Source organism: Perognathus longimembris, chromosome 13 (assembly GCF_023159225.1).
Source record: "Perognathus longimembris pacificus isolate PPM17 chromosome 13, ASM2315922v1, whole genome shotgun sequence".
Classification (NCBI taxonomy): Eukaryota; Metazoa; Chordata; class Mammalia; order Rodentia; family Heteromyidae; genus Perognathus; species Perognathus longimembris.
In genome coordinates this window covers 26,131,718-26,144,817 of record NC_063173.1, presented here as the reverse complement: position 1 = coordinate 26,144,817, position 13,100 = coordinate 26,131,718, and the positions used below count along the sequence as shown (strand labels likewise).

General features: G+C 39.1%; 1 protein-coding gene across 1 annotated transcript; it reads left to right on the top strand.

The window, feature by feature from the left end:
* Window positions 1-3,769: 3,769 nt before the first annotated feature.
* On the top strand, window positions 3,770-12,994 carry LOC125361655 (mas-related G-protein coupled receptor member X1-like). The gene is made up of 2 exons (XM_048360231.1): window positions 3,770-3,850; window positions 11,857-12,994. The coding sequence occupies exons 1-2, from the start codon at window positions 3,840-3,842 to the stop codon at window positions 12,851-12,853; spliced, it is 1,008 nt and encodes a 335-aa protein (XP_048216188.1). The 5' UTR covers window positions 3,770-3,839; the 3' UTR covers window positions 12,854-12,994.
* Window positions 12,995-13,100: the final 106 nt, after the last annotated feature.

Below are 13,100 nucleotides of genomic sequence, written 5' to 3'. Positions count from 1 at the left end.
CTTTCTCTAGATGACAGATTCACTGGGCATAAAATCAGTAACAGTAACATTTAACTGAAAGGTACCCTCAATCTACTGATTTTGAATTGATCCAACAACAACAATAATAATGACAACCATTTCTAATTCATTATGATCTAGTACATTTGTAACATTTTTACATCTTTGCCTTAAAAATTTAAAGAATAGAATTATACAAACCATTCTTTCAGACAACAGTGAAATGAGTGTAGAATTCAGTTACAGGAAAATAGTGAGAAGTCCTCAAATATTTGCCCATTAAATGGAAAACTAGCAAAAATTATACAAGTTTAAAGAGAAGTTTCAAGTTATATGCAACAATGATACTCACAAGTCAATATGTTGGAAATGAACTGTACAACTTGGTGTGAGGAGGTGGGAGGGAGGGAAAATGGGAGAAAAACGAGAGAGATAGGATAACAATTTTTGACAAGAAGGGTACTCATTACCTTATGTTTGTAACTGTAACCCCCCTAGGTATATCAGCTTGACAACAAAATTAAATTAAAAAGATAAATATAAAAATATGCTCAGATTCATGAAAGTTAAAGAAAAAAAATCTGCAAGATGCAGCCAAAGTAATCCTTATGGAAGATTTTGTGTAATTGAACAGGTAAAGAAGTAAAGAGGGGCTGGGAATATGGCCCAGTGGCAAGAGTGTTCGCCTCCCATACATAAAGCCCTGGGTTCAATTCCCCAGTACCACATATATAGAAAATGGCCAGAAGTGGCGCTGTGGCTCAAGTGGTAGAGTGCTAGCCTTGAGCAAAAAGAAGCCAGGGCAAAGGATATAGCTCCTAAGATAAACAGAAAGCCCACAGACTGGGAGAAGATCTTTACCGGCCATTCAACGGACAAAGGCCTCATCTCTAAAATATATGCAGAACTAAAAAAATTACCTTCTTCCAAAACAAAACCGCAAAGAACCAATAGCCCACTCATCAAGTGGGCTAAAGACTTACAAGGAAACTTCTCTGATGAGGAAATGAGAATGGCCAAGAGACATGAAAAAGTGCTCTACATCACTGGCCATAAAAGAAATGCAAATCAAAACAACATTGAGATTCCATCTCACCCCAGTAAGAATGTCATATATCAAGAAAACTAACAATAACAATTGTTGGAGGGGATGTGACCAAAAGGGAACCCTACTTCATTGTTGGTGGGAATGTAAAACTGGTTCAGCCACTCTGGCAAGCAGTATGGAGATTCCTCAGAAGGCTAAATATAGAACTCCCCTATGACCCAGCAGCCCCACTTTTGGATATCTATCCAAAAGACCACAAACAAAATCACAGTAATGCCACCAGCACAACAATGTTCATCGCAGCACAATTTGTCATAGCTAGAATCTGGAACCAACCCAGATGCCCCTCAGTACACGAATGGATCAGGAAAATGCGGTACATATACACAATGGAATTTTATGCCTCTGTCAGAAAGAATGACATTGCCCCATTTGTAAGGAAATGGAAGGACTTGGAAAAAATTATACTAAGTGAAGTGAGACAGACCCAAAGAAACATGGACTCTATGGTCTCCCTTATTGGGAATAATTAGTACAGGTTTAGGCAAGTCATAGCAGAGCATCACAAGAGCCCAATAGCTTATACCCTTATGAACACGTAAGACGATGCTAAGTGAAATGAACTCCATGTTATGGAAATGATTGTTATATCACAGTTGTAACTACTTTCAATGTCCCATGTGTATCTGTAGCTTCTATTATTGATGATGTTCTTGTATCACCTTCCTGTGGTTGTACCTACACTATCTCTGTAATCTTATCTGAGTATAGTGGAAACTGTGTATACTGGTATTAGAACTAGGAAATTGAAAGGGAATACCAAAATTGAGAGACACAGGGTAAAAAAAGACAAACAACTACAAAAGCAATACTTGCAAAACTGTTTGGTGTAAGTGAACTGAACACCTCATTGGGGGAAAGGGAAAGGGGGAGGAGGGCGGGGGGTATGAGGGACAAGGTAACAAACAGTACAAGAAATGTATCTAATGCCTAACATATGAAACTGTAACCTCTCTGTACATCAGTTTGATAATAAAAATTTGGAAAAAAAAAAAAAAAGAAGCCAGGGACAGTGCTCAGGCCCTGAGTCTAAGGCCCAGGACTGGCAAAAAAAAAAAAAAAGAAGAAGTAAAGAAAGAACTCAAATCCACTATCTGAAAATCCATCTTAAGGAGTTTAAAAAGACAAAAAATAGATATTCACAGATAGAAAAGAATGCTTACAAAACCTCATTAACTATCAATGATGAAAACAAGAAATCAGAGGAGAAAAATGATAAAATCAAAACCTGAACATTAAAAAGGTCAATAAGGGCCAGGAATTTGGCCTAGTGGTGGAGTGCTTTCCTAGCATGCACGAAGCCCTGGGTTCAATTCCTCAGTACCACATGCACAGAAAAAACAGGAAGTGGCACTGTGCCCAGGCCCTGAGTTTAATCCCCAGAACTGGAACAACAACAAAAAAAAAAGGTCAATAAAACCAAAACCCCTTAACCAGGTAGAGAAAAGAGAAAGGTGACACAAATGATTGGTATCAGGACAAGCTTACAGGATTCATGGACATCAAATAGGTAAATAAAGAATATTATGAACAAATCTATCCCATGAACTGTGCTAGCTTGTTGCTCAATTGTTGGACAAGTCTGACTTGAGATCCACAAAATTTTTCTACCCTCTAAAGAATTTCTTTGAGATCTTTAGCAAGGAAGTTCTACTGATAACAAATCTCCTCAGTCTTTTTCAGAGACATTTTTTTTACTTTCTCAAATGGTTACAATAGATTTAGAGTCCTAGGCTGTTGGCCCCCTCCACCTCAAGACTTAATGCTCTTGTGCTATATAAATTCTGAAGAGAGGTAATTCTTTTCTTCTTTCTATGTAGGTAATACTTTTCTGGAGCCATTCGAGACTGTGTGTCTTTGATTCTTGTAATTTGAATGTTATATGTCTAAGAAATGATCTTGCAATTATGCCTGGCATTTTCTGAACTTCTTGAATTTCTGGTTTATCACAGATTCCGCTGAAATCAATTTAAGCCTGGCATCTATGGTCTGTGCTGGTAAATCTACCTATTCAGGAAGAAAGTTCTGGTGGATCCTGGTTGAAAACCAGCCTTGGCAGAGAAATCTGTGTGACTCAATCTCTAATTAATCAGCAAAAATTCAGGTTGGAGGCATAAATCAATGAGTACAACGTCAACTGTAAGAATGAAAGCAAAATGAGCATGAGGTCCTGGGTTCAAGTCCCCATACTGGGCAAGAGGGAAAATGATCCAGGAGAGTAAAATTAAGAAACTGTTTCACCTTTTATCTCATGCACCACTTCCTGTCAATTGGAAGGAACATGAAAAGAAATCTATTAAGGCTATGATAAAATATACTACAAAGAAGTCAAGGGCCTTAAATGTTCTTAGTTACACAGGCTCCCAGAAAAACCTCACACTGTCTGGCATTACTGACTAGCTGGCAGAATGAAGCTCCAAAACAATAATCACTTGTAGAGAAAGTTACCCAGTAGGGTGGGGATGGGTAGAGGTTGAAAGATAGAAATGTAAGATAAAATTTTTTTAAACATCTGGTGAGAAACAATATCTCAACAAACTTCACATTCTCATTTGCCAGTAGGTCCCAGGACAGGAAATCACAGGGTTGTCCTGTATCTTGATAAGAGACACTGGGGCGCCATGGTTCACTCAAGCAGTTCTCTCCAAGGCAGGGTAGTGCTCTATGAACATTGTCAACCCAGAAGGTTCTTCATTTCAGCAGGCAGCACCTTACCATCCCTGCAAGAAAAATGGAGCAAAGGTAAGACTTTACCAAAAGCCCATCTTAAAAACGCCTGTGTCTTTCCCCTGCCAATCCAATCCATATCTTTTACTGGTGGTAGTTTCCTGGGAACCAATGGGGTCCATAAGAAACAGGAGATTTGAAGCTTCCTCTTGACAACTTTGTGTACTAGAAGAATTGACTCTAAGATGCTGAAAGTTGTGAAGCAGGAATTTCCTTCTTGGTAGAACTTGTCCCCAACTATCTTTTATTTTGGTCTTTCAAACTCTTGAAATGATAAGACATGTGCTACTTTCCTTAATTTAGGAAAGCAAGATGGAATGCAAAAGTGCCTCCTCCAAACAAAGTGCTGGGAATAAACCAGTCATGTTTTATTCATTTAAAATTTTTCTTTTCTGTGTATAAGTGCCAGGGCCCTAGGAAGTAACAGATAACCTAAAATGGGATGGGTAAGGTTGGCTTAATTGACCAGCAATATGTTATTGCAGGTAGGTTTAGAGAAAATATATTTAATGATGAAATTTTTGACCGTCATGGAGAATGATGGGGAATGTTAAAGGGAATATAATATCACTAGATATTGGGAAGGGGAAGTTATGAAAATTGAGCTAGCTGAAGATAGTTTTAGGAAAGATGCACAGATAGATTCTCCATCTTTAGTCCATTATTAGTTTGCAATATAATGGAGAGAATAAGGAGACAAAATTAGAAACCAATTTTCTGTTTTTTTGTTCTCTATAGAGAGCAAGTTTGTCGCATTGACTAAATCTACCATACACAGGGGGGAAATTCTATTGCGATTGCACATGTATGTCACCTTTAAGGACATAAAGAAGAGTAGAAAAATGGGACATGAAAGGTCAAGTGAGGAAAGCTATTTCTTCTCATAGTCTCCTATCTTTTGTGTTTTCTAATACCTTCTCTATTTCAAGGTAATTAGATAAAATTTTCACTCTATCTTCCCTCATTTGTTTGACTTCTTTTGTTCTTACCTCCTTATCTTATAGCATATCTTTTAAATAATCTCTCACTTGGATTAAGTTACCTAATAATACACATAAATGGCATTTTCCTCATGATATGTCATTTACAGGAAAATAGATGGGCCCTGAAAAAATTATGTTAAGTGTAGGAAGTCAGGATCAGAGGCAAAGGACACATGTTTTATGTGGAAGTTGGCCCTAACTTATAATCATATATAAAAACATTTACAGGGTCATATGTAAACATATCATCTCAAGTATGGCCTATGCAATGGAGGTTTGCAAAGGGGTAACTCCTTCAATGACTAAGATGGGACATAATTGTCAGGAGGAGGGAGGTAGAGTAAAGGGGGCAGCTAAATGGAAAGAGAAAGAATAGGCAAATACAGTCACATGTGAAAATGTAGGAAGGTAACGACTGCCAGCCATGAGGTTGTGTTTATACCTGAGCATAAAAGACAAAGAAGATCAAAATCCAAGAGTTTGTTTTATGAGTTCTTCCTACCTCCTCTTCACTAGTGTAGTCATTAGAGCTCAATACCATTAAGGGAATTTGGATTTGAGTTTCTCTCTCTGTTATAAAACATGCCAGTTTTGTAAGACATGAACATTATCAGCCTTTACATACTGATTCTCCTTTAAGTTTCCAATCTCATGATACCCCAGTAGTCTTCTTGGGAGCTCCTCACATAGTGAATGTGAGGCAGAGAATGGTGGGGAAGTCCTGGAATCTAAGGAGATAGAGATGGAGTTGGATTTGCACTTCATATGATTGAGATGATTTTGGAATTCATCAATATCAGATTCTTCTTATGATAGATGAGAATAATATTTCCAATATATAGTCTCCTAAAATTGTGTGCTAGAGGCTGGGGATATATTAGTGAACCGCAACAAAAACGCAGCAGATGTAGTTATTACGGAGTTGAATTTAATGAAAGTGGGAAAAAGGAAAAAATAAATATGTACATTGGAATGTACCACTTCAAACAGTGTTCAGTAACACAAAAAAAATCAGTGAGCCCAAGGGAAAAGCATGGTCTAGTTTTCTTTCATACTCTCCTCAGGCCAAACAGGGGTATAGGAACTAAGAAAACATTTAGTATATGTTATCCTTGATACAGAGGTTCCTACCATCCTTCCCTCATCACCTCTTTGTCCTGTATGAGCTGTGGGCAGTCAGGATTGGATGGGACCTTTTCAGAGGCAGGTAGAAGCACAGGATTTGAAGTGTTATCTGTGCCCCTTCATCCATCTTTTTGTGTATCTATTTCCTGGGCTTGTTCCTTTTCTGTTTCTAAAATCTGCAGATCCTTTTCTAACAAAACATGAAGGAGATCAAATCTAATCATACAGAGTATACTTTTCCAAACTTCTTTCCCCTTTCCAGGTGTAGTGAAGCTGCTGGGTTCCTGAAGGGCAGTAACATCAGTGCAGAATTCTTAGCTCCTCTATTTCTTTGTATCAGATCTGGGGCAAATGACTCAACTTCTTTTTCTTCCTATGTAAGATGGAAATATGTATATCTGACAAGTAGCTATTTATTGGATTAGTAGAGTCCATCAATGAATCATTCGATCATCTGCTACTGCTCTGTCATTTCTGAGTATATTCTTGCTTTACAGCTGAATTGTGTCATGAAAAAAAATGGTATATTTTCACAACATTCCCCTTAATTTCCTACAACTTGTCTCAAAATGGAAAGTATTAATTTCAAACTCATTCTAGAAGACTAGTCTTTAATTCTGGCAGGAATTAGAAAACTTCATCTCATTAGCTTAAAGTATTATGGAATAAATGACTTATTAGACAAATATAATGGATGTTTTCATAATGCAAGCAAGTGTTCAATCTCCATTTATCAGTTTTAAGTCACCATCTTTATCACTTCCACCATATTCAAGCTAGTCAAGCATTAAGTCATATAACCAGATCGTGTCCACATACATCTAATGTAGATTGACTGTTTCTCATGGTTTATTTCACATGTCCTCTGTTAGAAGCCCAGCTGTATCTCTTCTATTCCTTCTCCTTTGACTGCCTTGATTGACCCTGATTCTATTGCTCTCTGATCCTTTGTGGCTGGTTTACTAAAGATTTAACAGTTTTGTGTATGACTTTTGGTGTCAATTATTTTTAATCTTAGGAGTTCACAACATTGGCTTCATTCATCATTTTTACACAAATATTTTAGTTAATAATTCTATGAAATAGTATATTATTTTAAATGGCACATTGAAAAATAATTTTAGAATAATCTTTAATAAGAAAAAATTAAGATGTAGTGATATACAACAATAAGTATACAGCAGATGTGTTTTGGGAAATGATTGTATCCAAGTGAACTAAAACCACAATGACCCATGGCCACCCTTAGTTATTTATTATAAAGCCATGCCATTTGGTTGTGTAAGCTGGATACATTGTTGCCTATAAGCAGACACTTAGAAAAGGGAGGTGGACCAAACAGTATGAGCTGGGGTGGGATGGGATGAATTGATGTATAAATGGAAACAGATGACCAGAAACATCTCTGTGAGGATCCTGACTCAAAATGGCTCTAGTCTCTGGCTTGCTCCCCCAGACCTCATGCAGGAGATCACAGGAACTGTCCAGAATCTTGAGAAGCTCCATTTCATCACTGGGCTTTACTCCAGAACCCCCAGGCTTCTCCTGATTAAAAAACAAAAAAAAGGAAGCATACTCTGACATCAGGCTGTAAAAGCTCTTCCTCTTCACTTTGAGTCAACCCTACAACTGTGCATAGAAGAATGGAAGAAAGGGAAAGGGATGTGTGAGAGAATCAGAGTCCCAATAAGCATTTGCTCTGAGTTAACATCCTTCTATTTCCACATGGAGTGACATATGTGACATTATGGTAGGGTGCTGCCTTCAGAAAAATGAAGTTGATAGGAGATTCTGAAAACTGAGTACAGGTAGACCTAATGATTGAACTTTCAAATGAGTCAACTAGACCAGCTAGAAAATCTAGTCAACTAGATTTTCTTGCTGTATTCTCTCTTTTAACCATTCAGATCTTTATCATGGAAGCGAGGAATGCTGTCTCTTAAATCTATGTAAGTAGCAAGGTGACACAAAAATATTGTTACCTAGAGCTTAAGGTTTTATTGTTTTACCATCTTACCAAAGTTATTCTTTTTGGCATGTTTTAGAAATATCATGGAAGGAAATGTAAGCTCAAATGGGAATAAATGAGTAGCACTACTTGATATATTTACAAAGAGAAGAGTTAATGGAAACAGACACTGATGGCTGGTAAAGCATCCTTAGGCAAACAACAGTGAAACCTTATTCCAACAACTAGGCTTAAAGGGATGGGGGAAGAAGAAGGCATCATGAGAGAGCATAGTGCTATCTACACTTAAATCATTACAAGTGTATAAGTGGGAAGGTGGAGAAACCCTGCTATTGCTAACACACAGTCTCACATGGAGGGACCTAGAAGATGAAACAAAACTAATCCTTTTTTTCTGCCATCCTGTCTCCTGGTTTTGTGTCAGAAGCTTAAGTCAACCTTAGAGAAGGATAGGATCCTATTGAGGGGTGTCATGGGAGACACATTTATGGGCTGTCAAACAGAGTAAAGGAAGGTGGAATAAAAATCCTTATGAAAGATGGAATCCTGTTGCTGGGGATGCGGCTTAGCAGTAGAGTGCTTGCCTAGCATGCGTGAAGCCCTGGGTTTAGTTCCTCAGCACCACATAAACTGAAAAAGCCAGAAGTGGTGTTGTGGTACAGTGAAAAGAAGCTCAGGGACAGTGCTCAGGCCCTGAGTCCAAACCACAGGACTGCACACACTGCCCCCCCCAAAGGAAAATGGGGTCCTTTCCTCATAAATCATATCTTTTTTAGTTCCTGGGAGTTTTCAATCTAATTACATTGAGTTGCTTCTCATCTTACCCCACCATTGTTCCCGCGCCCCCCCCCCCCCAACCTCGTTAGCAGCTCCTGTTTCTGTGGTAACTTATATAGAACATTTATAATATTGTTGAAAAATTCTTTGGTTGTGAACAGTAAGAAAAAGAAAACATATAACTTATTGGTTAGATATCAGTTTGGCTAATTCAATTAAGAATCACTACCGTAATGATCGTAACAAAAACTGCTTCAGAGTTTTATACTCTTTAAGCAGACTAAAGAACTTCTTCTATTGACTGGGAATGTGGCTTAGTGGTAGAATGCTTGCCTAGCATGCATGAAGCCATGGGTTCAATTCCTCAGAACCACATAAACAGAAAAGCCTAGAAGTGGGATAGTGGCTTAAAGTGGTAGAGTGCTAGCCCTGAGCAAACAAAGCTCAGGGGCAGTGCCCAGGCTCTGAGATGAACCCCTGACTGGCAAAAAAAAAGAAAAAAAAAAGAAAAAAGAACTTCTTCAAATATGCTGTTTCTCAAAACCACAATGGGTACCTTCAGCCTTGTGGTTTCTCTAGGACTTCAAACCGAGTCAGATCTCCAGCCTGTGGAGAAGAAAAGGCAAGTAAGGGAAGGATAATTGCTGACTATTAGTTCTGTGACTCCAGAGTTAGGCCAGTCCATCTGTTTTTCTATCATTGTTCAGTGCCATAGTGCACCACCCAGCATCAATGGAGACTGGGAAGTAGTATACCTTATATGGTATATAACTCAGAAAATGTGTGGCCAAAAGAAGAATGGATATTAAGAGTACTTAAAATCTCTCTAGCCCCATGATTGCCTCTCAGGTCCTATGACCATGTGAAGATTTGGGAGTGGGGGAGGGCTGGAGGGGTTTCTCAGAAATAAGGGATAATGAAACAGTAAAAACGGAGCAAGGATCCGGGAAACATGAACTTGATGAAGTGATCTCAGGAAAGACTTTCTATCTACATAAACCTCATTTTTTTCATATATTAAGTGAAGGTTGATGAATGTAACAGATGAATTAAAGGTCTTTAAGAAGAACACGAAAAATATTGAGCAAAATATCAAATATGAAAGTGAGCAAAAATAAAAGAATCTTCTGGTTATGTAGTTTCAAGTTTGGATGAGGAACATAATCTTAGCCGAAAAGATCACAAACTATAATGTATCTTTAGCTTTTCCTCTCATTCCTCATTGAAGACAATCAAGCCTATAGGAGCTTATCTGTCAAAGAGTGAACATGATGGGTGAACTCAGTACTGGTTGCCTCTGTACCTCGAAGGAAGATGCATCCTCTTTCCTTTTCAGGATCCACTATTCAGCTGAGTGCTCTGGATTCTGAAATCATGGCTGTTTTTGTAAAGCAGAAAAAGCTCCTGAATTCTATTATCTGGACCCCATTAAGTTTTACCTAATTGTGTTTTGTCCTTTGAAATGGCTTTTCTTCCTCCCTGTTTCTTTAGTCTGCTTATATTACATTTAATTACAGCTGGAATATTGATTATTACCTTGGGCATTATTCCTCTGCTTTTTCCTTATTCAGATGGTACTCAGCAGTGTTGAGTACAAAGGGTTGGTCAAAAGGGTAGAGCTAACGCAGTTGGGATAGATTGAAATCGAAACTATATGAGACTAGGGACAAATCGATCATTTTTCTTGGTTCCAACTGAGTCTTCTTTGAAATAAGAAAAACACGAAACATTTTCAGATAGGCTTGAGAGATGATTTAAAAAAGAGAATGTCCAACAAGGTTTCAATAAACTGCTATTATTCATTGTGTGAACTTTCCTCTTTCTCCATTTTCTATCTCTAAGAGCATCTGCCTTTGTAACACTGACACTGCAGGCTTTACACTCTCCCACTCATTTCCTTTCACATAGATGCTTTCCTAAGCAAAGAAAGTCTACTAAGGATATCCTGGGAGAGAATGGAACATATTGAAATGGGGTAGAATTATATTATATACTCTGTATAAGGTTTATTAAAGTAGGTAGCCGACATAGGAGAATACCACAAGTTATTCAGGCATTAGAGACAAGTTTATTCCTGAACTGCAGGCCTGTGGCCAAGATGATGCATGGCCAGAGAGAAGGGTGACCCCCTCAGGCTCTGCCTTATCTAGGGCAAGGGTGGGGAGGTGTGGCCAGGTGAGGAGACATGGCTACCTGTGGGTATGCGGGTTACCTAGGTCATACAGGTACTGGTTGGAGACTTTAGACAAGACGGCCCATCTTCATGGAGCCCTTCCACGGTGGGCCTTACACTCTGCAGCGCCCTATTTAATCATTCCCCACAAGCATTCTGTATTTCAAATACCTCTTTTCAGAGGCATCCAGTCCTCATTCTACCTTCCTGATTCCTCTTCTGTACTGCTGAAAACTTAAGCTTCATCACCAGCTCTCTTCTTGCTTGATGTAACAAACATGCTTGTAGGTATTCAGCAAAGTCATGTTAAATCCTCACTATGAAGCCTGTCCGTGGTCAGAATCAGTCATTTGGGTCCCCACACAGAGTTCCTCACAAAAATATTGATGCCGAGTGAAATTTTCTTCCTAATGTTACATGCATCAGTTGTTTTTCATTTTTATTTTGTATTTAGTGCAAATCATCCAATACTGTAGGAATCCTACTGCACTTTTTTCTTTTGTTGAAATAATAGTGGGCACACATATGCTACACATAGATCTAAGTTGTGGGAATGAATCACACTTTCCTCCTGTCTTCAAGGGCTAGCATACTGAAGACATTTCTAGACTGCCTTGGTAATCATTGTCATGAATTGCCAAGACATAGTTCATGGTTCTCCCATGGTCCTAAAACAAAGCTTCTTTTTTCTATTCTGGAGGGTAGGCTCTTAGTCATGGAGGTAGCATGATCACCTTTGTGTCTATAGCTCTAGTTCAGTGAAGGTGTCTGGATCATAGAACATTTCCATATTATTTAGAGGAGCTGAGTTGGACAAAAACTGGATTTGAATCCATACTCCGGGACCCCTCAAGTATTGATAATTCACATAATCACTTCAATCCTTGTCCCCCAACTCTATATAACAGGGATAGTAGTCACCAATAACAAGATAAGATGGTCCTGAGAATAAGGGGTCATACTGCAGGCTCTAAAATCTTGTTTGTGTTTTCAGCAGCACCAGTGGTGGTTTTGTGAGCCAGGATTCAACCACTCCATCCCAGTGGACAGAAGCCACAACAGTGAATGAAACCGATAAGTGGTTTAACTCAACGTGTGGCACCACTCTGGTCCCAGAATTGGTAAACCTCATCATTGCCCCAGTTGGGCTGACAGGAAATGCAGTTGTGCTCTGGCTCCTGGGATTCCAAATGCACAAGAATGCCATTTCAGTCTATATCCTGAACCTGGCTGTGGCTGACTTCCTGTTCCTCAGCTGCCTAATTTTATCTTCTATGATGGCTGTCATTGACAACTTCACCTTATTCTCTGTCATCTTAAGCACAATGACAATAATTTTCTACACTGCAGGACTGAGCATACTTAGTGCCATTAGCACTGAGCGCTGCCTGTCAGTCTTATGGCCCATCTGGTACCACTGCCACCGCCCAAGACATATGTCAGCAGTCATATGTGCCTTGCTCTGGGCCTTGTCTCTGATACTGAACATCCTAGAATTGTGTGTCTCTCTACTTCTAGTCACATCTTATGATTTGCACTGGTGGAAAATTGTGGATTTCATCATAGCTTCATGGCTGTTTATTTTATTGATGATTCTCTCTGTGTCCAGCTTGGCACTACTAGTCAGGATGTTCTGCAGTTCTAGGCGGATGCCACTGACCAGGCTCTATGTGACCATCTTGATAACAGTGCTGGTCTTCCTTATCTGTGGGCTGCCTTTTGGCATTTCCTGGTTCCTGGTAAGCTGGCTTACTCCTGTTCTTTTTCTCTTCTGTTATATTCATCCAGTTACATTAGTTCTATGCTGTATTAGCAGCTGCACCAACCCCATTATTTACTTCTTCATTGGGTCCTTTAGGCAACAGCGGCAACGGAGAACCCTCAAGCTGATTCTCCAGAGGGCTTTGCAGGATTCTCCTGCTGTAGGTAACTATGGAGACAGCAATTCTCAGAGAACCCTGGAGATATTGGAGAGCAGAATGTTAGAGTGATCCTGAAGCCTCTCTTTTGATCAGACAAATGTGGTTTTGAAAGTCCATAGCACAGTCATCTTACACTCTGGCTTTATAAGTGTCTCAGTGATTTGCAATGCCTTCAAAGTGAGCCAGAGCCAAAGAAACTTAAGACTATGGTTTCCCTCATCAGGAATAATTAGTACACATCTAGGATAATCCTAGCTGATCACTATAGCTCAATAGCTGTGTACATATGAACACACAACATGATGCTAAGCAAAAT